This window comes from Strix uralensis, chromosome 24 (genome assembly GCF_047716275.1).
Source record: "Strix uralensis isolate ZFMK-TIS-50842 chromosome 24, bStrUra1, whole genome shotgun sequence".
Lineage (NCBI taxonomy): Eukaryota > Metazoa > Chordata > Aves > Strigiformes > Strigidae > Strix > Strix uralensis.
In genome coordinates, this window is record NC_133995.1 from 5,470,756 (window position 1) to 5,498,413 (window position 27,658).

At 55.4% G+C, this 27,658-nt stretch overlaps 1 protein-coding gene across 8 annotated transcripts in view; it reads left to right on the forward strand.

The window, feature by feature from the left end:
• The window catches only part of GRM4 (glutamate metabotropic receptor 4), a 51,593-nt gene that overhangs the window by 18,196 nt on the left and 5,739 nt on the right, over positions 1 to 27,658 (forward strand). For 7 of the 8 annotated variants that reach the window (XM_074893766.1, XM_074893767.1, XM_074893768.1 and 4 more), the window contains exons 3-9: positions 147 to 363; positions 11,734 to 11,869; positions 14,326 to 14,480; positions 14,798 to 14,938; positions 20,731 to 20,931; positions 21,832 to 21,968; positions 22,529 to 23,464. In XM_074893766.1, the coding sequence (XP_074749867.1) occupies positions 147 to 363; positions 11,734 to 11,869; positions 14,326 to 14,480; positions 14,798 to 14,938; positions 20,731 to 20,931; positions 21,832 to 21,968; positions 22,529 to 23,464 (1,923 nt within the window). Of the gene's footprint in view, positions 1 to 146; positions 364 to 11,733; positions 11,870 to 13,165; positions 13,478 to 14,325; positions 14,481 to 14,797; positions 14,939 to 20,730; positions 20,932 to 21,831; positions 21,969 to 22,528; positions 23,465 to 27,658 lie in introns of those variants that run through there. The other variant, XM_074893771.1, reaches the window with a different exon arrangement.

Below are 27,658 nucleotides of genomic sequence, written 5' to 3' on the forward strand. Positions count from 1 at the left end.
CGTGCTCCCACCTGACTCACGGTCTTCCTCGATTTCCACCTCCCTCTCCTCCAGAGCAGGGCTTTGGGAGCATGGGCAAGGCGAGAGCATCGCAGTGGGGCGGAGATCACCTCTTTCTCCTGACGCTTTGTCTTTCTCAATCCCAGATCCCGCAGATCAGCTACGCCTCCACCGCACCAGACCTGAGCGACAACAGCCGCTACGACTTCTTCTCCCGCGTTGTCCCGTCCGACACCTACCAGGCCCAAGCTATGGTGGACATTGTCAAAGCCCTCAAGTGGAACTATGTCTCCACCTTGGCCTCTGAGGGCAGCTATGGTGAAAGCGGTGTGGAGGCCTTCATCCAGAAGTCCAGGGAGGATGGTGAGTGGGTTTCTCCTGGGATGGTAGCTCGCCGTGGGCTTTGGAGCAGCTGGGGCTGGAGGAGAAAAGGCAATGGATGGGGATGAAGGGATGCATCTGGTTGGGCTTCTTGGCCTGAGCTGGGATGTCTTAGTGGTGCATGAGCAGGGGTGGGTGCCACAGTTTGGGGGACAACCCCGGGGCGGGGCGGGTTTTGGGGCAGCCCTGCTGATCGCAGGGGCAACGTGGTGGCCAGTAAGGATCCAAACTCTCCAGCCAGGATCGGGACCAGCAATCCCAAGGTGCCTCCACTCTGCAGGGCAGGTGGCTTTATTGCTGCCGGCTCCTTTTGGAAAGCATCTTGAGATTCCATTCCCTGCTCACCAGGAGACCCCAGATCCGCTGAGCTGGGCTAACCTCCTCCCTCTGCAGCTGAGCCATGGTGCTGGGCACGTTCCAGAAGAAAAGGCTTTTACAAATACTCCCAGGTTTTAACAGAAAATAAAGTTGGCACCAACGTGCGCTTTGCCCAATTTTAGTGGAATTATCCCCGAGGGCAGGTGCTTTAACTTGTCTATAGGCTTTGGACAAGCGGAAAGTCCATGCTCAGCAAAACTCTTTGGGAGGATTTGTCTGGAGCCAGAAAGCGTTTTGCTGACGGGAGTGCTGGGATGCTTAGCGGGGATTAGCAGCCTCGGGAGCGGCGGAGGAGCTCCTGGGTACCTGCTGGTGACCGAGCATCAGTCCCGGGACTGGCTGGGATGGTGAGGACGCCGGGTGGTGCTGTTGTGGGTGTTATTACCATGAGCTTGGAGCCACCCTGAGACCCCGCGGAGGGACTGGCACAGCACCGGGGTCCCTCCTGGCTCCAGCACCACTTCACCTCCGCAGCAACGCGTGCATGGGGTGAGACGGGAGCTAAAGAGTGTTTTCCAAGGCAGTTAAAACCCCGCAGCGCACAGGCTGCTGCCTATTACTGGCTTAACTGTATCTGAATGGCACATTAAGTTCTGGCAAAATCGGTGGGACACCAGCCTATCTGGAGCTAGTCAAACTGTGTTATGGCCTTATAAATGGATAAAGGGAATAAAAACTTCTAGGTGACGAGCTCCTAATCAAAGCCCTATAAATAGGAACAGCGTTAATTCTGTCTCACGCGCGCGCCCTGGCACTGGGAGCCGGCTGTGCTTTTAATATGCAGAGAAACCCATCTGGGGATTCAACCTGGAAACTGCTCTTCAGGATTTTAACTTGAAAAGCAAAATATTTTCACGGGGCTGCAGTTTTGCAAGGAGACGCGTGTAGGGATGCTTCGGAGGAGGCGGGTGCGATGCCTGTTGTACGGCTGGGCGTGGGGCGTGCTGCCTGTGTGTCCTGTGATGGGGACACGGGTGGGAGCGGTGCCGGGGTGCCTGAGCTGAGCTGGGGTTGTGTCTGCATGCAGCCGGGTGTGACGGCGAGTTGCTGCGGGGGATACACCCATCTGCAGAGGCAAAGGTGCTGTTGGGTGTGTGTGGTGCCCGGCAGGTTTGGGGGTGCTGGAGGGGGTGCCCTGCGGGATGGGGAGCCCCGTGAAAGGGCTAAAGGGCTGTGTTTGTGGCTCTGTCACCAGCTTTGCCACTAGCCCTACCCGGGTTTGTAAATGCTAACAGCAGCCTCATCTGGCTAGTGATGATAATGAGATTCTCATCTGACTATGGGAGGAATAAGGAAAAACAGCCTTTTGTGGGGGTGGGGGGGATTTTTGCATTATCTTCAGCATTTTTCCACCCTAAAAAAAGTTTTCTTGCCCGCCTTGGGCTGTCGGGTCCTGCCCCACGGGGTGCCCAGGGCAGGGCTGACGGGACCGCTGGGTGACACGGGGAGGTGGCAGCAGTACTGGCTTAAGCAGCTTCGTTAGCCCATGCCTGGCCCCGTTGTGCCCTTCCCCTGCAGCAAGCACAGCCAGAGGATGCTCTGCTGCCCCGTCCGTGGCCGCTGCTCCCGGCGGGGGGAGGCCGGGTGCACGTGGCCGGGAGAAGCGGGTTGATGCACAGGCACGATTTGAACCCACGTTCCTCCTCCATTAAGCACCAGTAAGGAGCAGTTGTCATGACTGGTGGTCCCACTGCAACACGAGCACTTTTTTTGAGATACCTGTGGTTACCGTGAATTCCTATAACCAGATGGTTAATGATATGACAGCGTAATTGCAGAGTAAACGAGTGTACATGGAGTAGAAATGCACGCGTATTAATCTGGGGCTGAGGCAGTCCTGTAATTTGTGTATCCACATAACCCAACGATTATGTGCATTAGTGATAATTTAGTTATCAAAAAGCATAATTCCACTGTAATTGCGGTATAACAGCGGCGTAAGTGCAGCCCGTGCGTTATCAGCAGTAACGCTGCTTCCCTGCTCGCGCTGCAGGAATACGTTTATTTATAAGAGCCACCGTATATCAGCTCGAGCGCGGGGCCCCGGGGCAGCGGCTCTTGCTTGGGTGCCTGGGGGAGTTCTGAGCTGCTCCCTAAAGCACCTCCCCGGGGAGGGAGCGCCGGGGGTCAGCCACGCTGCTTTGCCCTTGGAAGATAGCTCTGCAGCCAGGAATACGGTGTGGTTGGACCAAGAACATGCTTTTTCTTTTTTTTCTTTTTTTTTTTTTTAATTTTTTTTTTTTTTTTTTATTTGAAAATCCCCCAGCCTTGCCTCCTGTGGTGGTGACTGCAAGACGGGACGAAGAGCCAGGGCTGTGCCTGCTTCACCTTTTTGTCTTCCCCCATTGAAACTGGCTCTGCTGACACCAAATATCTTTACACCAGTGCAGAGCCACTGGGAACGGGTGAAGGATTTGTCTCCTCTTTTATAGCCTGTTTGTATATGGCTGACTCTCATTTGCACTCCTCCGGCAGCATAAAGGGTCCTGCGATTTATTGCTGCTTCAAGGTGCCTCCAGCCTGTCAAAGTGATGTAAACGGGCTCTCGGTTGAGGATCTGGCCTCTGCTGAGGGTTTTCCAGCAGTTTGTCAAGCGGCGGAGTTTACCCATGCCGGGGTATTTATGCCGGGGGAAAGGGCCAGCCCCTGCCCACATGGGTCAGAGAGCGGCAGGGGCAGCGCTGGCTCTGCCCGGGGGGGTTTCTCACCCGACCCCGGGATCAGGGTGAGCATCTCACTGCTCCCCTCCTGAAGAGCTCTCCGCTTCATTTTTCATGCCAAGCCTGAGTCTTCAGAGTCAGTTTTTATTTCCATCAGGCAATAATGCTCATTGCTGTAGTTAGCAGTTAGCATTCAAGCTGTTTGCTTTCTGATGCATTATCAACTTGACCTTCAGTTTCAATTTTTAGCAAAGCCTCGTGTTAAAGCCTTTGCCATCGCAATGGAAAGCATTTCTGCTCAAGGCACAAACCGACCCCCTCTGCTGTGGAGGGGAGAAGAAACTCACTCTGGGGACAGGTTATTTTTGCAGCCGGGGCTGGCCCTGGGCTACTGAGACAGACTGACCTGGGTGGGCTGTTATATCTTATACATTGCAATTACTCTGGCAATTATGCAGTTGGCCCCTGGCGATTGCTGGTGGTTGCACCGCTGGCCGGATAGTCCTTATTCACTAGAGTGATGGTTTTTTGAGTGCTAGCATTGCAGAGATGTTATGTCTGCAAAGGATGAATTTTCATTGGCCATTTTTAAGTGTTTTGAGTGCTCCCCCATAACACCCTGCTCCCCCAAAGCATCCTGCACTCGCAATGGGTGTCAGCTGTATTTACACCTTGGCACCAAGGCGCAAGCAGGGCCAGGAGTGGGGCGTCCCCAGTGTCCCCATCTCCCCTGACCCTGATCCGTGGCATCGTTTCCGTGGATGGACAGACGCATCTGCAGCCCTTTGGCTCTGCATGCGTTGACATCTCTGCTGTCATGGAGCTCTTGGAGATGAAGTATTAGATTTATGTTTATGTAATTTAGCTGGTGAGCGCAGCATGTTATGCCATGCGTCGTAATGTGCAGTGCTCGGTTTTGTGAAGAGGGTAATATTTCCAGCCAAACGCAAGACTCCTTAGTCATGTGTCTGGATCAATTTTACACTGTCATTTCCCCCCTCTATTGTTTTATCCTTCGCTGAGTTTTCTATATTTTTAGTTAAGAGGCTGATATATATTTGTGATGCATTTGTTCATCCCCATGTGACATTCATAGCTGTCTCTTTCTGGTTTTAGCCGGGTTCATTACTTTTGGTTGATGCATCAGGATGTCACCCCCAAAAAGCTGCTCCCAAGTCTTAAGACATAAGCAAGCATAGAATATGACTTTATGGCAGATCTGTATGTGCAATCCTGGATGTTGCTAATCCTGGCTATTTGCTGGTCTTGGGGAGTGCCATTACTCTGGGTCCCATGGATGCCATCCCTGTGGGACAGCGGGGATGGCCGGGAGGGTGATGCTGGTGGGTACCTGCCCCTGAATTTCGCCCCCCAGCAAAGCATGCAGGAGTTCAAGTGAGTGACCTTCAGCCCCGTGACCGCGAGGTGTGATGAGTGGTACTGCAGAGTGGGGCTGGCGATCCAGCTCCCTTTCATCCCCCAGGACAGCTGTTCTTGTGCAGTCAGCACTCAATTACCGTGGCTCACCCGAGGGCTGTTATTTGCTGCCGGCATCTCAGCTTCCCAGCCAAATCCTTCCGTTCAGCAGCCAGCAAAAAGCTGGACCTTTTTTTGTGGCACAGTGCTGAGAGCCTGAAGGGTCTCTGCTCTGTGGGAAGGCTGGGTTTTGGGTGAATCTTTTCCTGCAGGTGTTTTCTGGCTGATAACACCGAGGGTGGTGGCATCTCTGTCCCCTCTGGGGCATCTCTGAGAGGTCCTTTCCTTTTCCTGAGTGTGGCTCAGGAAGAGTCCCTGGCACCTACGGGCCAAAATCATGGTTATACCCATCCCCTGAGTTTCTGTGCTGGTCTCTATCATCTCACCCCCTGCCCAAAAATTAGCCCCAGCTCTTACTGGATGCAGCACCTCTTTGTGTTGGCTAGAGCAGCCGGAGGGACAGGTCTGGTCACTCAGGCTCTGCTGCCATCACCACTTCGGGTCCTGAAACTCTTGCAGGCTCCTCGGAGGAAGAAACCACATTTTCTGTGTTATTTTCCTATTTCTTTTCCCCCACTGCTTCTTTTCTTTTTGCTACTGTCAACACTGTGTACCCCAATCCAGCCTGAAGTGAGACATGCCTCAGTTTCCCCACCTAAAAACCTTCCCTGCCCTCGAGCTGTTGGCTGGTGGGTGCCAAGTGTCTGGCAGGCTGGGACTGGGGAGAGCTAGAGCTGCACTGGGGCTACTGGGCACCACTGCCCTCGCCACTTAACTCCACTCCTTGTTTTCACATCTCGCAGAGCTCCCTTTGTGTGGTGGAAGCAGGGAGGGAAGCGAGCGGGGCCAGGCAAAGAGGAGCTATTAGTTGTGGTTGGGGCTGGCACACAGGCTCTGGCTTGCAGCCCAAACCTGGGCTTTGGAGGCAGCCTGAGTCAATATCTTGCTCTTTAATATTTGTTGGGGGGTGCCTGAGGGCTGGCGACCTGGGCTGGGTCGTGCCAGGCAAATGCTGGTGGCTCCAGGGAGCTCCCAGTGAGGTCCAGTCCGAGATGGGGTGAGATGGGAGACGCAGCCCTGGGGGATCGGTGAAAGCAGTGTGTGGGTGTTTTCTGTGATGTGGGCTTGGGTTAGGAGGGATGAGATAAATTATTATGATAAATGAAGGGAAAAGGTGTCTTTGCTTTCAGGACTTGTCTAGCACTTCAAGCCCCAGCTCCTGGAGTCATGTGATGAGTGGGGATCTCTGCTGCAGAGAATAAACTTTAGCCTCTGACTGCAGAGCGATGCTCCCTTTGCAGAGCAGTAGGTGGGGGAAAGACTGCAAAATCTTGCTATAAACCTCCCCAAAATTCCCAGCATCTCCTGGCTCTTCCCGGTTCCAGGCTGGAGCAGGGTGAGGGGGAAGAAGACGTAGCCCAACGGGCAGCTCACCTGCAGGGGGGCTACAGGAGCTGGGGGGCTTGACTCACCCAAGTCCCTGATTAGGTCTGTAAGAGAAGATCCCTCCCATGGACACAGACAGTGATGTTTTTACTAACATGAAAAACCTGAATTTTCTGCTCCCCAGTGTCCTGGCCAGGGCCCTAGTTTTGAGCTGAAGACTTGCTTTTTTCCCTTCTTTTCCCCATTGCAAATTCATTAATTATTGATTTATCCCAGCAATGCAGGCAGTTGAAAAGCAGGCTCAAATTGCTCAGATTCATAATGTCTGATGAGATTTTAAAACGCTGAAGAGCAGCATTTGAGCCGGTTCCAGGGACGAGGCAGGCGGCAAGTGCCAGGAGCCTCCAGTGATGGGGATGTGTGATGCAGAGTCCAGGACACACAAGGAGGGACCTTCCATCCTCAAAGTGGGACCAGACTGCAAAAATGTGGGGATCTGGGGGGCTTTGCATTCCCAGGAGGGAAGGGACAAGATGCCCACCTTGCAGTGAAGCATGGGAGGTGATGAGCTGAGATCTGGCTGCACCAAGAGACACATTGGGGCTGGTTTTGGGTGACAAAGGCAGGTTGGTGTCCCCAAGCACACCCAAGCTGGTAGCGGAGCAGCCTCCATGCCAGATAATTTGGGTATTGCTGTCATTAGGGCTCTGCCACAGTGAAGGAGAGATTTCAGCCACGTGTGTTGAGACCCGGAGTGCCTCGCTGGTGCTGCCATTTTACCTTGGCTCGTGACATGGTGCAGGGCCGTTTCCCCATCACACCGCTCCCCCCAGCCCGGCTTGTGTGTGGGTACCCATGGGGTGTAGGGAGCCTTCCCCAAATTGCAAAGCCACTTGTTGCTGCAGTGTTGAGGGTGGGTGGACGGACGGATGGATGGATGGGTGGGTGGGTGGGTGAGTGAGTGGATGGATGGATGGATGGATGGATGGATGGATGGATGGATGGATGGACGGGTGATGCAAGTCCTCACCCCGTGCAGGGCATTCTGTGCTCTGTGGTTAGACCAAAGCGTACCAGTCCCATGATGGTGCAGGAGCTTTGCCTCCACGAGGGCACAGAGCCCTGTCCCTGATGACTTCTCCTCTAATGAGTCGATTCCTGGAGGCTTTGAAGTGATGTGAATAATGAATCCCGGGGCAGGGGAGCAGCCTGCCACTTGCCAATTAAGCCTTAACTTGGGAATCTCATTTAAATGGCTGGGGTTAGGAAGGGGAGGCCAGGAGCATGCAGGGGAGCTGCGCAGGTGCTGCTTGCCAAAGGCTGCTGTGCAGAGCCCCATCCCCTCCTCAGGGTGCCTGGGGAGCACGTCATGGTAGGGGGGACATTCACATTGCTGTTCATAATGTGGTTGAGCCAGGCCCCCCTTCTCCAACGCACCAGGCCCACGCTCGCCCAGCTCTTGGCAGCCGCCGGCTCTGTGGGGAGCCCCTGCAGAGCGCTCCCTGATTGATGGTGTACGTTAGCGACAGCAAAAGCTTATTATCTACCTGCAATCAAGAGGGCACTTCAGCGTCATGCTTCCCAGAGCAGCTGCGCTCCCACCGAGTCTGTAATGGTGGAGATTAAACCCTGACCCGTGTTTGACAACACGCGTTAACCCCACCGTAATGAGGAGAGTCCCCGAGGCTCCCGGCGAGCGGCTGGCACGAGCTGCAGGGATGCCGGTGGAGGCCGAGAGCCCCCCGGGCTGGGGGTGACGCTGGCAGGAGGGACATGGCCACGGGCTTGAGGATGGTGCAGGCAGTGGTTTGCTCCTGGAGGGCTTTGCCCTGCCCGGGGTGGGGGTGATACACCCACAGGCAAGCTTAACACAGCCGGGATGGGTGCACGGGGCTGTTGGGTGGCACTGGGTGCCGACCCCTGTGGTGTTGCCCCCGGGGCCAAGGTGGGACTCGGGTGCAGACGCCTCCCCGCTGCCCTGGCTCTGCTGGCAGGAGGGTGGGTTGTTTGCTGGAGGATGAGCCCCACAGCAAACCCTTCCCTTTGCAGAGCCACTCTTGCTGCACATCCCAGTTTTGCACAGGAGGTTTTCCCTCTTGCCCTGATGAGCATCTGCGTTGAGACCCGCCTGGGTGGGACGGGACAACCGCTGCTTATTAACCGGAGTGGGCTCGTTACGGCGAGCTCTGTCAGGCAGCAGAGAAAGGGCTGCAAGCGGCAGCACCAGGCACGCATGGCCACCTCCTGTAATTATGTCCCCACCATTTCACTCTCCCTGTCAGTCTCCGCTTCCCTGGATGTGGGCTGCTGAATATTTCATCCTTGGCTCTTCCCAGCAGCCTCCTTGCAAAGCTGTTGGCTCTGCCACCATGGGACCGGGCTGCCACTGCTGCGGGGGCTCAGGCCAGGAGCCAAAAGCAGCTTTGGGTGCTCCTGGACCCTGGGGCTGCAGTTCCAGGTGCCTGGTTGCTGCCTGAGCCTGCGGGAGGTTTGGGAATGGGTCCAAATTGGGTTTTTTTGAAGCTGTTTCTTGCTGTAAGAGCCCTGCATCCTATGCTGCTATCCGTAGGGATGGCACACATGGGATCTTGTGTCTGAGCATCCTTAAATCATCTGCCTGTCTCCAGCTGTGGGATGCTGCTCCTGGAGGCTTTCTCCACTATCCCTGCTCCTCTTTGGTCCTTTCCCAAAGCTGGAGGAGGAAAGAGATCCCCATTCCTCACCTCCTGCCCTCTCCCAGAGCCAGACCCTGGCCCAAGTCTGGGATTGATGCTGCGCTGTCCCACTGGAGGAGGGAGAGCAGCCACCTCCTCCCCATCGCTGCTGCCTTCTCGCTTTGATTTCTTGCTTTAAAGGAGTGTTTTGACTAAATGGATTTTTGTGCGAAGACAGTAGGAGCATCGCTTGGCAAATCCCCCTTCCCGCTGCGGCGCCCAGGGGCCATGAATAATGCAGGCGCTGAGAGCCTGGGCTGCTGGAGGTGAGCGGGGCTGCCCCGAAACGCGCAGCTCTGCCCACCCCAGCCACCTCCCCCTGACCCTCTTGACCTCTTTTTTTCATTATTAAGCAGATTTCATTAATTAAGAAGATAAAAACGTTAAGTGGTGTTTGCATCAGTGCGTGGGCTGGAGGAGGGCGCTGCAGGAACGTGGGGCTCCCAGACCCTCCAGGGCCTTTTACCTGCGCTGGGTCTGTGCTGTTTTTAAGCTTGGAGAGCCCTGGTGAGCTGTAGTAAACTGCAGGACCCAGGTGGTGCAGCCAGGGGTTGCAGACATCCATGTCCATCCTTGGGACAGTTTTCTCCCAGCGTCCAGCCACTGTTTTGGGTCCCCCATCCCCGCTTTCCCACCCCATTGGCCTGGCCACGTTCCCCCTCACATGCTCTGCGCTCTCCAGCCACTGCATTAATAAGGTCCTCATTACGTCCTAATTGCTCATATCCCTTCTTTGTTACATTCCTCATTAGTTTGATTTAACAGAGCTGCCGAGTAACTTGGTCATTTCTGAATTGCCATCGATTTAGTCTCTTTTCTTATTTATTTATGGGCCCGTCTCCTCTGCCCCCCCCTCTTCCCATGCATACAAGAAGATTGTCCCTGCCACAAGTTCCCCCAGGGCCACTTGCTGCCCCTGCAAGTGCCACAGGATGCTCAAAGCTGCTGCTTGGGGTGAGAGGAATAAAACACTCATGGAGGACCCCCATGTAAAGCCTTGCTGCTGTCCCAGGAAAGTCTGGAAGCTGGGTTTGCTCTGGCCACGCTGGGAAGTGCGCTTGTGCCAGCCCTGAGCTGTCACTCCCATGTGCACACACCTGCCCGACTCTGCGCCGGGGCTTTTGGAAGGTTCTCGTGTTTGCAAACTGCTGCTTTTGTTGGATTTTTCTCCTTTTATTGCCATGGAAACTGTAATTAAGCTGCACCAGCTCCTTAGCCGGAGCCGCAGTCTCTGGCAGCACAGCCGGTGCCACCCTGGCCTGGCCCGGGGCTCGGCGGTGACCAGGGCCAAGTGCCCCCCAGGCAGGGACGTGCCTGTCCTGCCGGCACTGCCTGCTGCTGCCTGCTGCTGCCCGTCTCGCCTGGCTGATCTGTCTGTCCGGGAGTCTGTTTATCCAACTCCCTCCTCTCCATCCATCTGGCTCCCCATATGGGAAACAAACAGCAAATTGGCCCAATTTCTTACCATAGGGAAAAAAAAAACCCCAAAACTCCCCCTCTCCGTGGCTGGGCTGCACGGGGCCAGGGGTGAGCGATGCTACCCTGGCCAGCAGGTATTCGCTGGGGGATGCTGTTATCCCCATCCCTGCAACCTCCTTTGCTCAGGACCCATCAGATCCTCCCCCCTCCCTCTGTTGTTTGGTTGCAAGGGGCCAAATTACTCCAGTTTTCCTCCAGCCCTGAGGAAAGGAGCAAACCATCCCATCCCGGAGGCCTCTGCCTCGATGTCTGTCCCCATCCCGTCCTCCCCCTGCTCCTCTCCAGGGGCCTAAGCTGGGAAATCTCTCCCTGCCACCATGTGCTAATTACTCTGACCTTTGCTTAAGCTGGGATCTTTTAGTGGCAGGCGAGGTATGAGCCGTGTCATTTACTATGCAAATTGAGACCATCAATTACATCCAGAAGGTCCCACAATGTTTAATTTTCTCTCCCATCTCTCTTTTTATTGGCATCTGCAAAAATGCCAGAGCAGGAGAGCTCTGGCTTTTCAGAGCTGGAGGCTGGGAGCCCAGCAGCCATGTGTGGGGACTCTTCCAATTGCCAGCTTCCCCTTGTCGCTTTTAATTTTAATTAGCTGCTTTTGCAATCGCCCCGTGGAAAGCTGAGTTGGGAGCTCAGCTGGTGCCGCAGGGATGGGAATAAAACCCTTTGCAGGGCCAGGCTGTTGTCTCAGGGGTGAAGGGCTCGTTCCAGGGCTGCAGCCTATCATCTCCTCTTCCCATGGGCTGTTTTTGCCAGTATTTGACCACTGCACATGCAGGGCCCTTTGCAAAACCCAGTCCTGGGCTGATGAGGGGCTGGTGCTTGGAGCTGGCTGGAAAACCCTCTCTGAGACTCTGGGATGGGACCGTGTGTCTGTCAGGGGGCTGGGGCATGATGTGGTTGTGGGTCGAAGTGACAGGTACTAAGAGGAGTGAGTGGAAGGCAGAGAGGAGCTGCGGGGTGGGAGGAAAGGTGGCGAAGAAGGGCTGAGCTGTGAGGGAGAGGAGAGGTGAAGGCAGTGACCTGGGAGTGGAGGCGTAAAGGGAAGGGTTGAGTACATGTCTCAGGGCCCTGGGTGGTGGGAAGGGGGCTCTGGGGGCAGTGGGCTGCGGACATGGCACGGTGCTGAGCCCCTCACTGTGGCTGGAGTGTAGGTGAGCCCCTGTTGTGGGGCTGAGGAGCTATGGGAGAGGGGCTGTCCCCAGGGGATGGAGACTGGTGGGGGTGTCTCAGTGCTGGGGCTCTCTCTGCTGCAGGCGGGGTGTGCGTGGCCCAGTCCGTCAAGATCCCACGGGAGCCCAAGCCGGGAGAGTTCGACAAGATCATCCGCCGCCTCCTGGAGACCTCCCATGCGCGGGCCGTTATCATCTTTGCTAACGAAGACGATATCAGGTGCGGAGGGGCCAGCCTGACTGGGAGGGGAGGCTGGTGGGGGGAATGTACTTCAGGGCACCTGCACCGAGCCCGACACGTGCTCTACACCTGCTGCTGGCCGGGCCATGGGATGCAGGGTGCTCATGGCAGGAGCTGGGCACTGCAGCAGGAGCCAACCGTGCCTGCAGCGTGCAGATGTGTCTGCAACGTGGTGTAGATGTGTCTGCAACATGGAACAGATGGGCCTATGTAGCTGCCTTTGCAGCATGGTACAGGCGTGTCTGCGATGGGGAGAGGATGCACCTTGCAGTGTGGCACAGACATGTCCATGATGGGGAGAGGATGCACCTTGCAGCGTGGCACAGACGTGTCTGTGATGGGGAGAGGATGCACCTTGCAGCGTGGCACAGACGTGTCTGTGATGGGGAGAGGATGCACCTTGCAGCGTGGCACAGACGTGTCTGTGATGGGGAGAGGATGCACCTTGCAGCGTGGCATGGACGTGTCTGCAGCAGGGATCCACCAGAGCTGACTTCAGAGTGGCTGCCTGGCATGTTGCTGCCATCAAACCACAGCAACACAGAGCTCAAAGGAGGAAAAATCCACTTTCTGCTGGCTTTGGGAACCCCTGCTGTCACGACCCGGCTGCTTCACACTGCTCACGGGCTGGCTCAGCCCTGGTGTGGGGCCTCGCTGAGCGCTGGCCGTGGCAGGATCCAGGCGCCGGTTCTGCTTTGCTCTTTGCTGTGCAGCCTCAGCCCCCAGCGTGGAAGAGGAATGGGTCCAGGGGGGCCTTTTGGGGACCTCCCGTTGCTGCCTTGCCTGCCTGGCGGGGCTAGGGACACAGCCACGCTTCGAGGTGATGAGCTGCTCTGCAGGCGAAGTGATGTCTTGCAGCTCCCGTTGTTTATGGAGCAGAATGATTCACATGGAACTACCCCTGATTTCCTAAGTATCTAATTTATTAATCAGCAAACATTATGTAAATGTGGGTAAACTGCGATTTTAAATCAGTTTACATCAGATGTGCAAACGCTCTGAGTTTCTTTTTTCCTTCCTTAATAGAAATGTCTGCAAACCTGACATTTACGCGGGTGTGTGGTGAGAAACGGGGGATTTACCTCGCTGTGTAAATGGCAAGCCCCATTAACGGGTTTGTAAACATTTACCCATCCAAATAGGATTACATCCCATGAACGGTGGTTTACGCACACCCACCTCGCGCCGGGTAAGCGTGGGTTTAGCCAGGGCATGGAGACTGCCGTGATCCCAACCCTCGTGCCAGCTTGGGCTGCGGAACCTGGAAGATGATGTGTGGCCTCTCCCAAAATGTGCGGGGCCATGCGGCTGAGCAAGACGCTCCGGGGATGGATATTGCTCAAATTTCTGCCTGGCTCAGATGGGTCTCACAGGAATGTGTCCCAGAGAGATGCTGCCACCGCGGGCAGCTGGAGATGCTGCTTGTGCTGGGAGCAGGACGTGGCTTTGCTGACCTCCCTGTGGTGGGATGCACCCGGAGCTCAGGGCAACCTGGGCTGAGCACTGAGCAGCCGGCTGCCTGCTGGCCCCGCAGCTCCCAGAGCACGTCTGCCTCTTCCTGTCTTGTCTCCACTTTCGGCTCAATTTGTATGTGTGTTTGTTTTTTTTTTTTTTCCCCTTATTACATGTTTCAAACACCATCTGGACTTGAAATGATCAGCTCCTGATGGCGGGGGGTGAGGCACAACCCTGCCTCCTCGCTGCACGGGGAGATGGGGAGACAAAGCTGCCCTGGGCCCTGCTCCCATGGGGCTGTGGACCTACAGAAGCCCCTGAGGGGACAGTGAGCCCTGGGGAAAAAGAGCCCGGAGGGTCGGATCCAGGAAAGCTCCCATCCACCTACTAAGATTTTCTGGACTGGCTGGCACCGGTGGAACATGCAAGCATGTGGGACTGAGTATCTGGCCACGATGAGGGATGCTCAGCAGGACAGATGGTATCTCCAGCTCCCCACTGCTGCTCAGCTGCCCAGTTGAGCCCAGCAGAGCCCAGTTGAGCTCTAGCCTGGGCACTGGCCGCACTGGCTCTCTCTCATGGCTTGCAATGCCGATGGGAGCTGAGAGCAATGTGCATTCTCCAGTGCTGCTGCTTTTCCTGCCTGCTGCGGCATAACCTGATTTTTTTTTCCTAATGTTGGGTAATTAAGGGGGAAATTCAATTACCAGTCAGCAAATATGCAAATGAGGTGGGAGAAGCAGCCTGTGTGCCTGGGCTGGGGAGGACAGAGGGTGCAGGAGCTGAGCAGCATTGTTTGCTCTCATGTATCTGTATTCACCAGGTTGTGCATGGTGCCTGGTGCCGACCAAGTGTGGGAGGTGCTGACAGGGCTGAGCCCTGCCCCGTGCCAGCGTCCCCACTTTTCTAGGGCTGGACACGAACCAGTGCCTGGCCCTGTGGTGCCAACGAGTGCCAGCGCCTGTTGCTTCTCTCTGCAGAAGGGTGCTGGAGGCGGCCAAGAGGGCAAATCAGACAGGACACTTCATCTGGATGGGCTCGGACAGCTGGGGCTCCAAAATCTCCCCGGTCCTGCACCTGGAGGAGGTGGCCGAGGGCTCCGTCACCATCCTGCCCAAGCGGGTCTCTGTCAGAGGTAAGGGGCTGCGCTTGGTGGGTTCCCTCAGCTTCGCCTTGGGTCGGTGGTCCCCCCCCAATGGCATCCCCTTAACTGCAAGGGTTTGGCTGTGAAAGACTCCGTGTTTTGCAGTGGGTCTTCCCCAGGTGGGTTTCCCAGCCTGCAGCTTTGCCTGAGTGGCAGCTCGGACACAAACCCACCACGCTCTTATGAGTCCCTAGTCCCCATCACCCACAAGACCCTCCTTCCCCTCTGTCTGGAGACTTCTGGGCCACGTTAAGCATCTCTCTGCCATCCCAGAGATTTATCCCCTCCGTCCCCTCTTCCCCGGGCAGGTTTCGACCGCTACTTCTCCAGCAGGACGCTGGACAACAACCGCCGAAACATCTGGTTTGCTGAGTTTTGGGAGGAAAATTTCCACTGCAAGCTGAGCCGGCATGCACTGAAGAAGGGCAGCAGCATCAAGAAGTGCACCAGTAAGAGCCATAGGGGTGTCGGGGCGAGCGGAGGCTCGTGGGCATGTGGTGCCGTATCACACGGGGTGCACGGGGACATGAAGGTGATGGCAGAGAGCCCAGGGCAGGTGTTAGAAAAGTTTCACTTATTTTTCCCTTATGGCCTTTCAGTTCAGCCACGTCCTTATCGCTCCAGAGCTGCCACCCCAGCTCAAGGCAGCTACGTGGCAATTAATGTGTGGTGGACTCAGTTATGAGCATGGTTTTTTGGTCTAAGCAAAAAGCCAGGTGGGAATTTGGGGAAAGCTGGAGAAACGCCAGCACTTTTGCAGCGTGGGGAACGTGGGCGATGCAGAGCTGCTCACCTGTGGGGGTACTCCTGTGTCTGCTGGCCTTGCGATGGCAGCGCCTCGCTTAAAAGTGGACAGGAGTGTTGCACAAAGATGTTTTTGTGCATCCCTGTGTGCTGTGCATGATCCAGGGAGCGTGTGGAGCCTGCTTGGTTTGTGTGTGTGCAGAGGCACAGTTCCTGTGCGAAGCTCCCAGGGCTGCTCACACACGCTTCTTCCTTCCCTTGGCCCTGTCTTCTGCGGGTACAAAACGACGCAGATTTGGGGGATTTGGGGCTGAATTCTGCATTGTTTCACAGCATTTGGACAACTGCCTCTTTCCCATCGCATGCTTGGCAGAAGCACCGTTGACCCATGTAAGGCTGAAGCCACTTTGCTCCCTTACAGGCAGCTCCTCTCTCACCTGAGCAGTCAAAAAGCTGCGGTGGCTGCAGAGAAATGAGGCCAATGAATAGTGCAGGGTCAGGATATGGCTCTGGCTTAGCCAGCACTGAGGCTGTGGCCTCAGCATGCCCATGCCCGCAGGGAGGGTGCAGGGGTGCCTGGAGAGGGGGTGATCACCCCAGGGCACGTGCTGGAGTGGCCGTTGCCCGTGTCTCCTTGCAAACTGCTTTGTGGATGTGCCCCTGTGCTGCTCCAGGCAGGGAACCTTGTCCTGGCAGAGCCTGATCCCAGGACCCCTGAGCCTCTTCCTAACCCCCACTGTGCATTTTTAGCTATTTCCAGCTAAAAGAGGCTTGTAGGGATTAATGCAGTAAACAAGGCGACCAGGGGATCTGTCTTGCTGACAGCACTGCTGCCGAGGTGATGGTTGGAGGCTCAAGGAGGTGACATGTTTACTGAGAGATGGGAGAGATTTACTGCCTGCTTGGCACCGGCTGAAGACAGATAACGACACAGTGGCGTGCAGGCTGTGATGTGGCAGGACCTGGGGACATTTGCACGTCCCCCCTGTTCCCATGGGAGGGATGTCTGTGGAAGCTGTGGCATGCCAGCAGGTGGATGGGCCTGGGCGTGCCTGGAAAGTTTGATCATTAAGGGGTTTTTTTTCTTCCCCTCTTCCACTGCTGAGGATGAGAGGGATGGTGCTTCCACCTCCCCTCCCTTGCAGGCATTCCCCAAATGTTCAGCTGATGATTTGGGGACACATCTCTGTCCCCACAAGGGATTTCCAGTGCTGCAGCTTCCCCAAGTAGACTTGTGGCTAATGCATAGGTGTGAGCTTCGTAAGCAGCAAGGGCATGCAAGACAACTTGCCTGTGCCCATGGCCTTGGGTAGCTGAGAGCTCCTCATTTTTCCTGATTGCATCAAGAAATCCCCGACACCAGGAAATGCATGAGCAGGTCCTGCAAACTGCTGATCTCTTCATCTTCATAGTAATGTAGCATTTAAACAAGCAATATTTCAGGGCCAAGGTATTAGTGGAGGCAGCTGAAACCATGATATGGCAAATGTCCTAGGAGCTGTCTTTAAATTATCTGAATTTGTCAGCAAATAAATTATCTCCTGAACATTTGCTTGGCAGATAAACGGAGAGGAGAAATAATGCACGATGAAGCAATAACCAGCTTGTGTGGTTCTACGTGCTCCTGCTTTGCATGGCTTATGCAAATGTCCTGTCTGGGGCTGTTTTCTAGAGAGAACTGTACTGACTTTCCCCATGAGCCTCAAGTTTGGGTAGAGCCCAACATGCACAGAGGAATTCCAGCTTTGCTTGCTTTTGTATCCCAAAAAAGAAACTGAAGGGTCCCACCACTGCACAGGACAGCTCACAGTGCTCGTTCATGTATGGGAGAGCTGGGAGGAAGCGGAGGGGCAACGGCTGGGGTGGGCACCAGGTTTTGGGGCAATTCCTGCTGGCAACTGCTCATGTTACCCCCGAGACCAACCCCAGCACCCATCAGGACCTGTGCTCTCCATCCCCAGGCTGTCCTGCTGGGACCGGGGTCAGGCCAGGACCCATCTCCCAGCTGCTTTTGCAGTAGGATCTCCTCAGCATCTTTCCCCACCTCCAACCTCCCTCTACTGGGCTGTGTCCCCGATCCCCCCGGGTTGGGCAAGGTGCTAGCCCTGCTCGTGCCCGGCTGGCCGGGCTGGAAAGGATCCTGCCAGCCTCTGCTTTGTTAATAATTCACACACGTGGGGATGCAGACGGGGAGGTGCTGGGATGCTGCGGGTGGGGATGGAGGAGCCGATAGCAGCCCTGGGTTTGCTGGGCTGATGGGGTGGCAAGGGCAGGAGGACGGGGCACGGCTCAGGGCTGCGTCCCCCCACATCCCACCCGCAGAGGGACTGCAGGGTGCTCCCAGGCCCTACGGGCTAATCTTTTTCCAGGAGAGCTAATTAATGGCCTTCATTTAGCAGGGCTGGATGGTAACTCTGCTTTGAAGCAGGGCTGGGGATTTCTCCATGCGCTCACCTCTGCCTGACCAGACTGCGGATAGACGCAGAGCAGCAACGTGGCTGGGGGGGAGAAGGTTTTATTTGATTTTCCTTCTTTATTTGTGATTCCTCATATTCTTTTCCCTTTCTGTTTTGCTTCTCTCCTGTCTCTTCTTAATATGGGGTTGTTTTTTTTGTGGCACTGGCTGTTTTCCAGCACAGCGTGCCCCAGCCAGGCCAACGGAGGAGGATTTGCACTGTTCACCTGGTAGTTAAGAAGATAAAAGGTTCCTGTTGACCAAGGCTGGGTCTGAGTGGGCAGAGATGTCCCGGCAATGCCTCTGCTCAGCTTTCCTTCAGACCCACCAGCTGTCCAAATGGGCACTGCCAACCTCGCTGCGAGGGCAGCTCCAGCCCTCGTTGCAGAGATGTATGCAGTGAGCATCCCTCATGGGGGGACAGTCCCTGTGCCCCAGATGGGCTCACCCAGCCTGAAAACGCAGCAATGGGTGCTGGGTGCTGCTGCCAGCACCCATGAGAGTCAGAGGTTCAGAGGCGACGCTGTCTTCCAGCTCTCCGGAGCAGCACTGTGAGCAATTTTGATTAATTCCTGCCGAAAGCCGGTGCCGGCGATGTGATGGGAATTGATGCTAATCCCGTCTCATCCACCGCTTGAGAAGATAGCTGCATCCGTCCTCTGAGGGGTGCCTGGGGAGGCTCATCACGCACTTGAAAATTAATTATCAGCCCTGTAGAACGATACACGACCCTGCTATTATAATCAGCGGGGTCACATCCCTTTTGTGGCCCTAATCTACTGCAAGTTTGGCGCAGATTTACTGTCTCCATGTCAGGAATGAGCCTCAGCTTTCTGCTCCGTGTTGCCCTCTCTGTGCACCAGCCTAATTCCTGTCTGCAAAAAGCAGCTGGGGCCTGGGGCAAGGTGCCCGACAGACAGCCCCGGAGACGTCTGCTTATCTGCAGCGGCTCAGTTTTGGCACTGGAGCCGGCTTCTCCCACTGCGCCGGGCTGACGCTGCTCGCTGCAAGCCAGAGGGATGTTTGGAAAGAAAATTCAGCCTCCACAGCCTGTGTTATCACAGCGGGTTGTATTTTACTTGCTGGGACCTGGCTGGGATTTGAGGTGTCTGCTAGGAAGCCAAGGAGCTGGGAAGGGACAAGTCCTGGCTCCTGTGTGTCCCCTGGGCTCGGCAGCCTCTGTGGGGCGGCAGAACAGTGCCGGGGGTGGCAGCGGGGCTGGGACATACCCACAGGCTCAGGTCCCCTAGATAGTCTATTACACCCTTTTTTTAATGGGTAATTATATTGACAAGATAGAGTGGCTTGTCTGCGCCTTGAGAGATGAATGCAGGGAAAGGCCCAAAGTTGAGGGAGAAGATTAATAGCTCTTGTCAATAATGTGGAAGAAAGGATAACTTGACGGGTTTCACATGAGTAATCTCCACGTAGTCCAAAAGCATTTTTATAACTTTGAAGGATGGGCTATAAATTCACCTCCCTGATATCATGTTTTCTTGTTGGTCAGTTCACTATCAATTTGCTTTAGTGTCTTGTCAGTGGCACGTTTCACTCTCCGTCCCGGCGCAGGGACCTCCGGGCGCGCGGCTCTCGGGGCCGTCCCCGATCGGCGGAGATTTGCTCCGCATCCAGCGCTGGTTTCATCCCACCTTCCTGCAGCGGGGAGGGAGGGAATCAGCAACCGCTGCTTGCTTGTGCCTTTTCTGTCTCTGGCTGCTCCAGCTCTGTGCCCTGGTCCCTGCAGTCACCATAAATCCCCTCCTTGCATCAGGGAGCATCCGTGCACAGTGAAGCCAGAATTAATTTTGGACACCCTTGGATGGCTTTCTAGGATGCCTCTGCCTCTCCGGAGGATGAAGGCTGTGCCTTCGGCTCCCCGAGGAACCCTCCTTCCCTTTCGCTCTTGCTGAAGGAGCTGTGGCCTGGCGGGGTGCCCGGCCGTGCCGCAGAGGCGGTGATGGAGGTGCAGAGGCCGTGGCTCTCCGTCGCGGCGTCGCCCCAGGGGAGATGCTTTCTTAGCTGTAATTAACAGCGTGCTACATTAATCGGTGTCTTTTGCTAAATGATTAACATGTTTCTAGTCCCATTAAGGGCACTTATGACAGGAGAGGCAGGCAGCTGTCGCTGGTAATTACCAGATCCTTGCAGGATCCTGCAAGCTGGGATAGCCAGGGAGGCTACAAAGGGCTGCGGGGTCAGCGGCGTGGGAGGGTGGCAGGGGGTGACGAAGGGAGCGGGGTGACAGAAGGCTTCGAGACTGAGATGAGGGACACGCAGCCAGTGGTGGATATTGCCTGGCAGTGCCTTGACGCTGCTGATAAGAGTCTGAGCCAATAAGAGCTCCTGGCAGGATGAAGGAGGTCAGCCCACAGGGGTGAGATGGGACATCGATCACAGCCCAGCCTGCATCCTGCTGGGGGGGAACTTGGGAGTATGGGGATGTCCCATAGCACTGAGATGGGGAAGCACAGCTGAGTGCCAGCACCCACATTTTCAGAACTACATTACAGGGAGGTTGGTTGGGTGTTTCTTCAGTGAATGCGTTTTTTGGCTGCACGTCACCCTCCTCCTGCCTTCAGAGGCCAGCTCACGTACCCCAAACCTTCCCGGTGTGGTGCTCAGAGGGGCTGAGGTGAGAGCCACAGCATTCCCCCGGCTGTCCCTCTTCACACAGGTGATGGGAGGACTTTCAGCTCGAGCCCTGAGCCCTGGCAGTGCAGACACAGCCAATGCCTTAGTCTGACACTATGAAACATATCTGCAATGAAGGTTTTGTTTTGGGAGCAGTTTGGTGGTGTTAGAGGTGCATTTGTGCCCTGTTGCTCCTTCCCGGGACATGCCTAGGGAGCATAAGCTTCCCCCTGGGAAAGAGGTGCCCTGGCTGGCTGATGGGTTTGTAGTTTTGGGAATGGAGTTGGAAATTCCAGCTGCTTCAGTCCAGAGTGGGCTTATTTGCAAGGGTTTGGCTGCAGCAGAAATATCCCTGTGGGGAATGGCTGGGATGGCAGGGGTATGGCAGCCCTGCTTTATGTGTACCCGCAGACCGAGAGCGGATCGGCCAGGACTCCTCGTACGAGCAGGAGGGCAAGGTTCAGTTTGTCATCGACGCCGTCTACGCCATGGGACACGCTCTGCACAACATGCACAAGAACCTGTGCCCTGGCAAGGTGGGGCTGTGCCCCAGGATGGACCCCGTGGACGGCGTGGAGCTGCTCAAGTACATCCGCAGCGTCAACTTCTCAGGTCTGTCCGTCCCCGGGGTGGTGGGGGAGGAACAGCCCCGTGGGGCTGGGTGTCCCAGGTTGTCCCCCGTTATGGGTCACACAGCAGCACCCACAATTTATTTGTGTTACCATTCGGCACCCGCCACACTGCAAATGCTGGGTGCAGAGATGAGGTGGTTTTACAGCAGATCAGCAAATGAGGAGGTCTGAGCTTCCACATCTCCTTTGGATCTGCCTTTGGAGAGTAACCTGGCAGCAATCCTGCCCTCGCCCTGCCGTCCTGCCTGCCTGGCCTTTCCCTGTGCCCGCTCCCCCCTGCCACCTCCTCACACCACGGCTGGCAGAGGTCCCGCTGAATCACACTGCCATGTTCTTGTCTGTCTTCAGATCTCTGGAAATGCATCTTTTCCTCTGCTCTATCTCCTTAATAAACATTTTCTGTCTTGTCCTCCTTATTACTTCTATTTATCTCCACTCTGTGATCTCCTCTGCAGTGTCTCTTTTATTTATTTTTCCCTCTTGCTTGATTTTTCTCTTCCTTCCTTTCATTAGTGTTTATCTGCACAGTTCACTTGATTTAAGTTTAAAGCTGCTTTTCCCCCCTTTCTTAAAAGGAGCAGTAAACCAGCTGGCGTAACAGCGCTCGGTGCCTGGCATCGCTCAGTGAGCTCTGGTTCCTGGGGGGGCTAGTTGATACCTTAAGGTCCCTGCACCAGCTTGGGTTTGGGGTTGGTTTTCTTTTCCCCAATTGCTTCCTCCACCCTGTGCCCGTGCTGGCATTGTCCTGGCAGCTTGTGGCACTCCCAGCAGTGAGAGACCCCACACCAAGGGGGAAACATCAAACCAGAGCCCCCTTCAACTTCATCACCCAGGGTGCTGCGGCAGGTGCTGTGGGTGCTGAGCCCTCCCTCTCTTGCAGGCATTGCTGGGACTCCCGTGACATTCAATGAGAATGGAGACGCGCCGGGGCGTTATGACATCTACCAGTACCAGATCAGGAACTCCACTCCTGAGTACAAAGTCATCGGGCAATGGACCGACCACCTCCACCTAAAAGTAAGGTTGGGGGCTGGCTGGTGCCTGTGGCATGGCCGTGCACGGTCCGTGCCACAGGGAAGGTCCTGCAGACTTCTTCTGCACCCATCAAGGCCACGTAGGGTGTAACAAACCCAGCTGGGAGGCAGGGAGCCCATGGGTGCAAAGTTAGGAAGCCAAACCTGGGGGGAGGGTGTCCCCTGAGTACACCCTTGTGGTTCAGCCATGGTGACCCACCATCAGTGCGTGTGACTGCATCCCACAAGCTCTGGGCATCCAACTTTACAGTCCTGATAAGGGAAGGAGCAGCCAGAACAGAGCAGAGGGCATTTTCCCAGGGAAGGAGGATCTTTGTTTTGGGTTTCTGGTGTTGACTCTACCCAAAAGGCTGATGGAGAGTTTTACCACCTCCCTGTCCCCATGCTGGGTAGGGCTGGGGTCCTTCATGGGATGTACTGATGGGGTGAGGGGCTGAATCTGGGCAACACTGCCACGAGCAGAGGCAGGGCATCCCTCCTGTGCCCCAGGGATGCCTGACAGATGCTGAGCGTCAGTGGGGCTGGTGCTGTCTCTCCCCACAGGTGGAGAACATGCTGTGGCCGGGGGGTGGGAGCCAGCTCCCCAGCTCCATCTGCAGCCTGCCCTGCAAGCCAGGCGAGAGGAAGAAGCTGGTGAAGGGCATTCCCTGCTGCTGGCACTGTGAGCGCTGCGATGGCTACCAGTACCAGCTGGACGAGTTCCACTGCAAGCGGTGCCACTTCAACGAGCGGCCCAACGAGAACCACACCAGCTGCACCCCCATCCCCATCATCAAGCTGGAGTGGAGCTCGCCCTGGGCCGTGGTGCCTGTCTTCATCGCCATCGTGGGCATCATCGCCACCCTCTTTGTGGTGGTGACCTTCGTGCGCTACAACGATACGCCCATCGTCAAGGCGTCGGGGCGGGAGCTGAGCTACGTCCTGCTGACGGGCATCTTCCTCTGCTACGCCACCACCTTCCTCATGATCGCTGAGCCCGACTTGAGCACGTGCTCCTTGCGACGCATCTTCCTCGGGCTGGGCATGAGCATCAGCTACGCCGCCCTGCTCACCAAGACCAACCGCATCTACCGCATCTTTGAGCAGGGCAAGAAGTCGGTGAGTGCCCCCCGGTTCATCAGCCCTGCTTCCCAGCTGGTCATCACCTTCAGCCTCATCTCGCTGCAGCTCGTGGGCGTCTGCATCTGGTTCATCGTAGACCCGTCCCACTCTGTCATTGACTACGAGGACCAGCGGACTACAAACCCCCACTTTGCCCGGGGCATCCTCAAATGTGACATTTCGGACCTCTCCCTCATCTGTTTGCTTGGGTACAGCATGCTTCTCATGGTCACCTGCACTGTGTACGCTATTAAGACCCGCGGGGTCCCAGAGACCTTTAACGAAGCCAAACCCATCGGGTTCACCATGTACACTACTTGCATTGTGTGGTTAGCCTTCATCCCTATATTTTTTGGGACGTCGCAGTCAGCGGAAAAGGTAAGGGAGGAGGGGAGAGGTCTGGCTGGTGGCCCTGTGGGCTGCAAGGACAAGGGCTGAGAGAGGCTGACATGTCCTAAGCAAGGAGGGGTGCTTCTCTGCGCTCCTGCTGGCTTGGGAATCATGGTGGGAAGAGTTGGTTGGCAAATCTCTTGCTCTACTGGGGAGCAGAGACCTTCCTGATTCATTTCGTCCCTCTCCCTTTGGTTTTCTGTGCCCTGTTGACCCCGCTGCCCTGCTCCAGACGGGGTAGCAGTGCTGCTGCTGTGTGGGCTTGGGGAGGATGAGTCCCCAGGGCAGAACCAGTGTCATGAGCACCATTTCTGCATGGAAAAGGTACCAAGCACTGCCCAGCTGGCACCTTTTCCTGGTGCTGAGTCAGTGATGGAGGCTGGAGAGATGGAGCTGCTCTCTGAAATCCCCGAGAGCTGGAAGCAGTGGAGGGCAAGGGCAAGAGGAGAGGGAGCAGAGCAACCCCTCAGTGTGTCCCCTCACTTGCCAGGGTGCAGGGCAGATTGTGACTTCTCACTCGATTACCATTTTGCTGTGATTTTAATTAACACCTGTGTGTTTGGCAACATGGCACTGACAACAAATTGCTCGTCTGGGCTGCAGTGGGCAGGGTGGCACAGCGCTGAGGGGGGCGTGGAGCAGCTCTGTCTTGCTGAGGGGCTTGGGGTGTGAACATCCCCTGTGCCTCCGGATGTGACTTTGCACACAGTGTAGACGAGGCCAGGCCTGATAATCCAAGAGGTGGATTTGTGCTGTGAAACAACTGTCTGTCTGTCCTCCTCCCTGTCCTCGGCTCCTGGAGGGTGGTCCTGGTGCCAGTACCCACGGGACCGAGGCCAGCCTGGATGAAGCTCTGTGCTCATGTGAGAGGGAATGAGAACAAAGAAGAAAAATCTCATGAATGAGACCCAAATCCCCTTTGCCTGCCAGCCAAAACAAGAATCGCATTTATGTTAAACGCAAACAGCTCACGCCTGCCAGCCCAGAGCTGCCTGTGACAAATAAACCTCGATGTTGCTATTCCCTGGAAATCCCCGGAGTGACCTACTGCTTGGATTCCCTCTCTGGACCCATCATGACTGGGATAATTTCCCCTGAGCGTGTCCCCCATGATGCTGAGGTGCTGACACCACAACTTTTGGCAACACCTATTGCAAAGGGGCAGGGGTGGTTTGCTGAGAGATCTTTTGCTGTGGACACCAGAGTTTCATGCACGTCCTGGAGAGCTGTCTCTGCTCAGAGCATCAAACCCCTTGAGGAGGCCAGGTCTGTACCAGCACCTTTAACCTTGGCTCGACCAAAAAGTCTCTACCAAGCCAGCGCACTGGCTAAAAGTGTGAAGGATTAAAGGAAATAAATGGAGCCTTTTGCAGCATTTCCATTTTGATGAGATGGCAGGGGAGATACTAACAAGAAAGCAGGTTTTTTAAGAAATTATTGCAAAACAAAAGCTCCCTTAAAGCCTCCTTAATGTGCTCGGCATACTGTGGGTAATAAAGATGGAAATGATAATGATTGTAGATTATGCGCAAGGTTGCTCACCTCTTCACTGCAGCTTGTCATGGGATAATTTAGGGCTGCCGAAAGCTGGCTGTCAAGCAGCAATTCGACAACAGGCTGTGCCTCACTTCGGGGGCTTGTAATGTGCAGGGCTTCTCTGTTATTAGGCTGCTAACAAGCTGATTAGAGGCGGAAAAAGTGATGTTCCCAACTCCCCTTGGACGCAGTTCTCTTTTTCAAAGCCTGCTGCTGCCACAGCGTCCGCTGAGCAATCCCAGGAGGGGTTTGTGGTGGTTCAGCCTGGCGCTCGGCCGTGCCGCCGGGGGACGTGAGCTCGGTGCGTCTCCAGGCCATGGCTGAAGGGTGATGCACGTGCTCAAAGGGATGCTCGGAGCAATTGGGTGCTTGGTACTGCCACGATGCTTTAGCTGCTGGTTTACAGTCTTGGGGAGAAAAAGGTCAAAAAGGTGTCGTTATGCAGCCTGCACAGAGGATCTGGCTCTGAGCATGTCCTTGGGATGAAAACTGGGGGTGTTGGCACTGGCATCACCCCGCGGTGGTGCTGGGGGGGCACCCACAGGCCACCGCAGGGAGGGATCCCCTTGCCTTCGCCCCATTGCTGCCAGGACCGGGGCCCTGCTGGGGTCCGTGGAGGGTCAGCACACCTGGGAAAAGAAGAGCCAGGAGCATCGGCCGGGCTGTTGTTCTCCCCATAGAACACGGCTGGAGTTTTGCTCAAGGCCTGAGGATGCCACGGGGCAGACCCACACCTCCAAAGGCCGCCCGGCACCTCTGCCCCCACCCCCTCTGAGCTTGCAGCCCAGGCTGCCTCACAGTCTGGAGGAGCTGGATAAAAATCTCCATTTTTATTTTATTTTGCTTTACTTTGTGCCTACAACTTTGCATGGAGGTGGCATATTATTATAACAAGTCCCCCAAGCCTTTTCTCAAAAGAACCTCTTATCCCTGCCGATCCCAGCGGATTACAGAAATAGCAATAACAGAGGATCTAAAGAAAGAGACAATTTCCTGCGCTGATAAGGCGGCAGCTGAACAGTGGTGTCATTGTCTGGTTCTCTGTTTATCACATTTGCTTTCAGCAGGGGAAAAGAGGGAGGGAAGAAGGAATGAGAAGGACTGTCCAGTGGTTTGTTTAGTTAGCGGTGCTGGATGAGGATTGAGTGGGTTTTCCCTTCCATGGCACTCACAGCGGTGCAAAATCTCTCGTAGCTGGGTCAGGCCTGGATTCAGAGGCGGGGGTTGCCAATTAATGGCAGAGATTTTCTTTGGGACAAACACAAGCTGTGCAGGGCTGTGCCTTGAGCCTGCGCTGCTCCCCCCACGGCAGGATGGGCTCATCCATCCCTGGGGCAAAGGCTGAGCACAGCTCTGGGCTTGGGAACTTGTGCTGGGTCATTTAGGGTTGCTGCAGTCCCTCGACGCAGCGTCATCGTCCTGAGTCAGAGATGGGCTGTGTTCTTTGATCCTATCCACGAAGCAGCGGATGCTGCTGAACCAGGAGCTGTAACTTCTTTGATAACTGCAGCGCACACCTCAAAGGGCTTTGGAGGAAGCGCAAGTGTCGTTAACAGAGGGGCAAAGTGGGGTCCTAGGTTGGAAACCAATTAAGAGAGTAGGAACCAAAATGGTGAGAAATGGTCATTTTTTGATGTGGCAAAAGGTTAACTGTGCAGTGCTTCATGGCTGTGTTTAGACTCCAGGCTAAAAATATTTCTCTCTGAGCTGAAAAGGGACTTGCTGTGGTGTGACACAAAGCTGCTGAGGTTAGCGCGGGCTGTTTCTGTCAAATGCATCATTAGGGTGAAGGTAGCCACGGTGGCCCTGTGAGACCCCAAAAGTGCTGCAGGGGTTTGAGGAGGGCTAAGAGATGGGAGGCGGGGGGAGCATGGGGAGCCTGGAGCTGGTGGCACCTTGGGTCTTGGCAGAGGGGAGTCCCCGGTGGCACTGGGAGATGGAGCCCTGACCCAGGCGCGTAGGGGGAAGCGTGCACGGAGATGTCTTGTCTGAGCTCAAACTCAGCTGCTCTCTCCTTCTTCGCTGAAACGCCTCCGAGTCCCGAGGCACAGGTGGGAGTCGCTGCAGAGGCAGGAAATATGGAAATTGCTGGATTGAAAAGTGAGGCTCCTCCGAAAGGCATCTGCTGAGGAGCAGGAGGGCGGGCAGGCGGGGGAGCCGGGGAGGTGAAGGGCTGTGGAGTCTCAGTCGTGTCCCACGGCGTGTCATGCTGGCACCGAGCAGAGTTGTGCTGGTCCCTGGGACAGGGATTGGGGTGCCTGGAGTTGGTGTCCCAGTGCTGCCCTCATTCCCAGCAAGTCTGGTCCTTCTGGTCCAGGACACTTGCGGCAATGTCTGGAGAGTTTTGGTGGGAAAAAAAAAAAGGAAAAAAAAAAAGGAAAAAAACAAAAAAGGAAAAAATAGCAGATATTCTGGCACAGAGATATGTTTTGACTTTCCTTGATGAAATGACATTTTTATTTCCAAAAACTGCCTAGATTGACTCTGCATGCATATAGAGAGAAGGTGGAATAAACAAACCAGCACATGTGACAGCAAGAGGTTTTATTCTGGGGACAAATGAAACTTTGCAATTGACTCAGAAGAAGCTTTGTTACTTGTTTTCTTTTGGGTTGAATTGGAACGCTTTGGGCCCCCGTGTTTGTT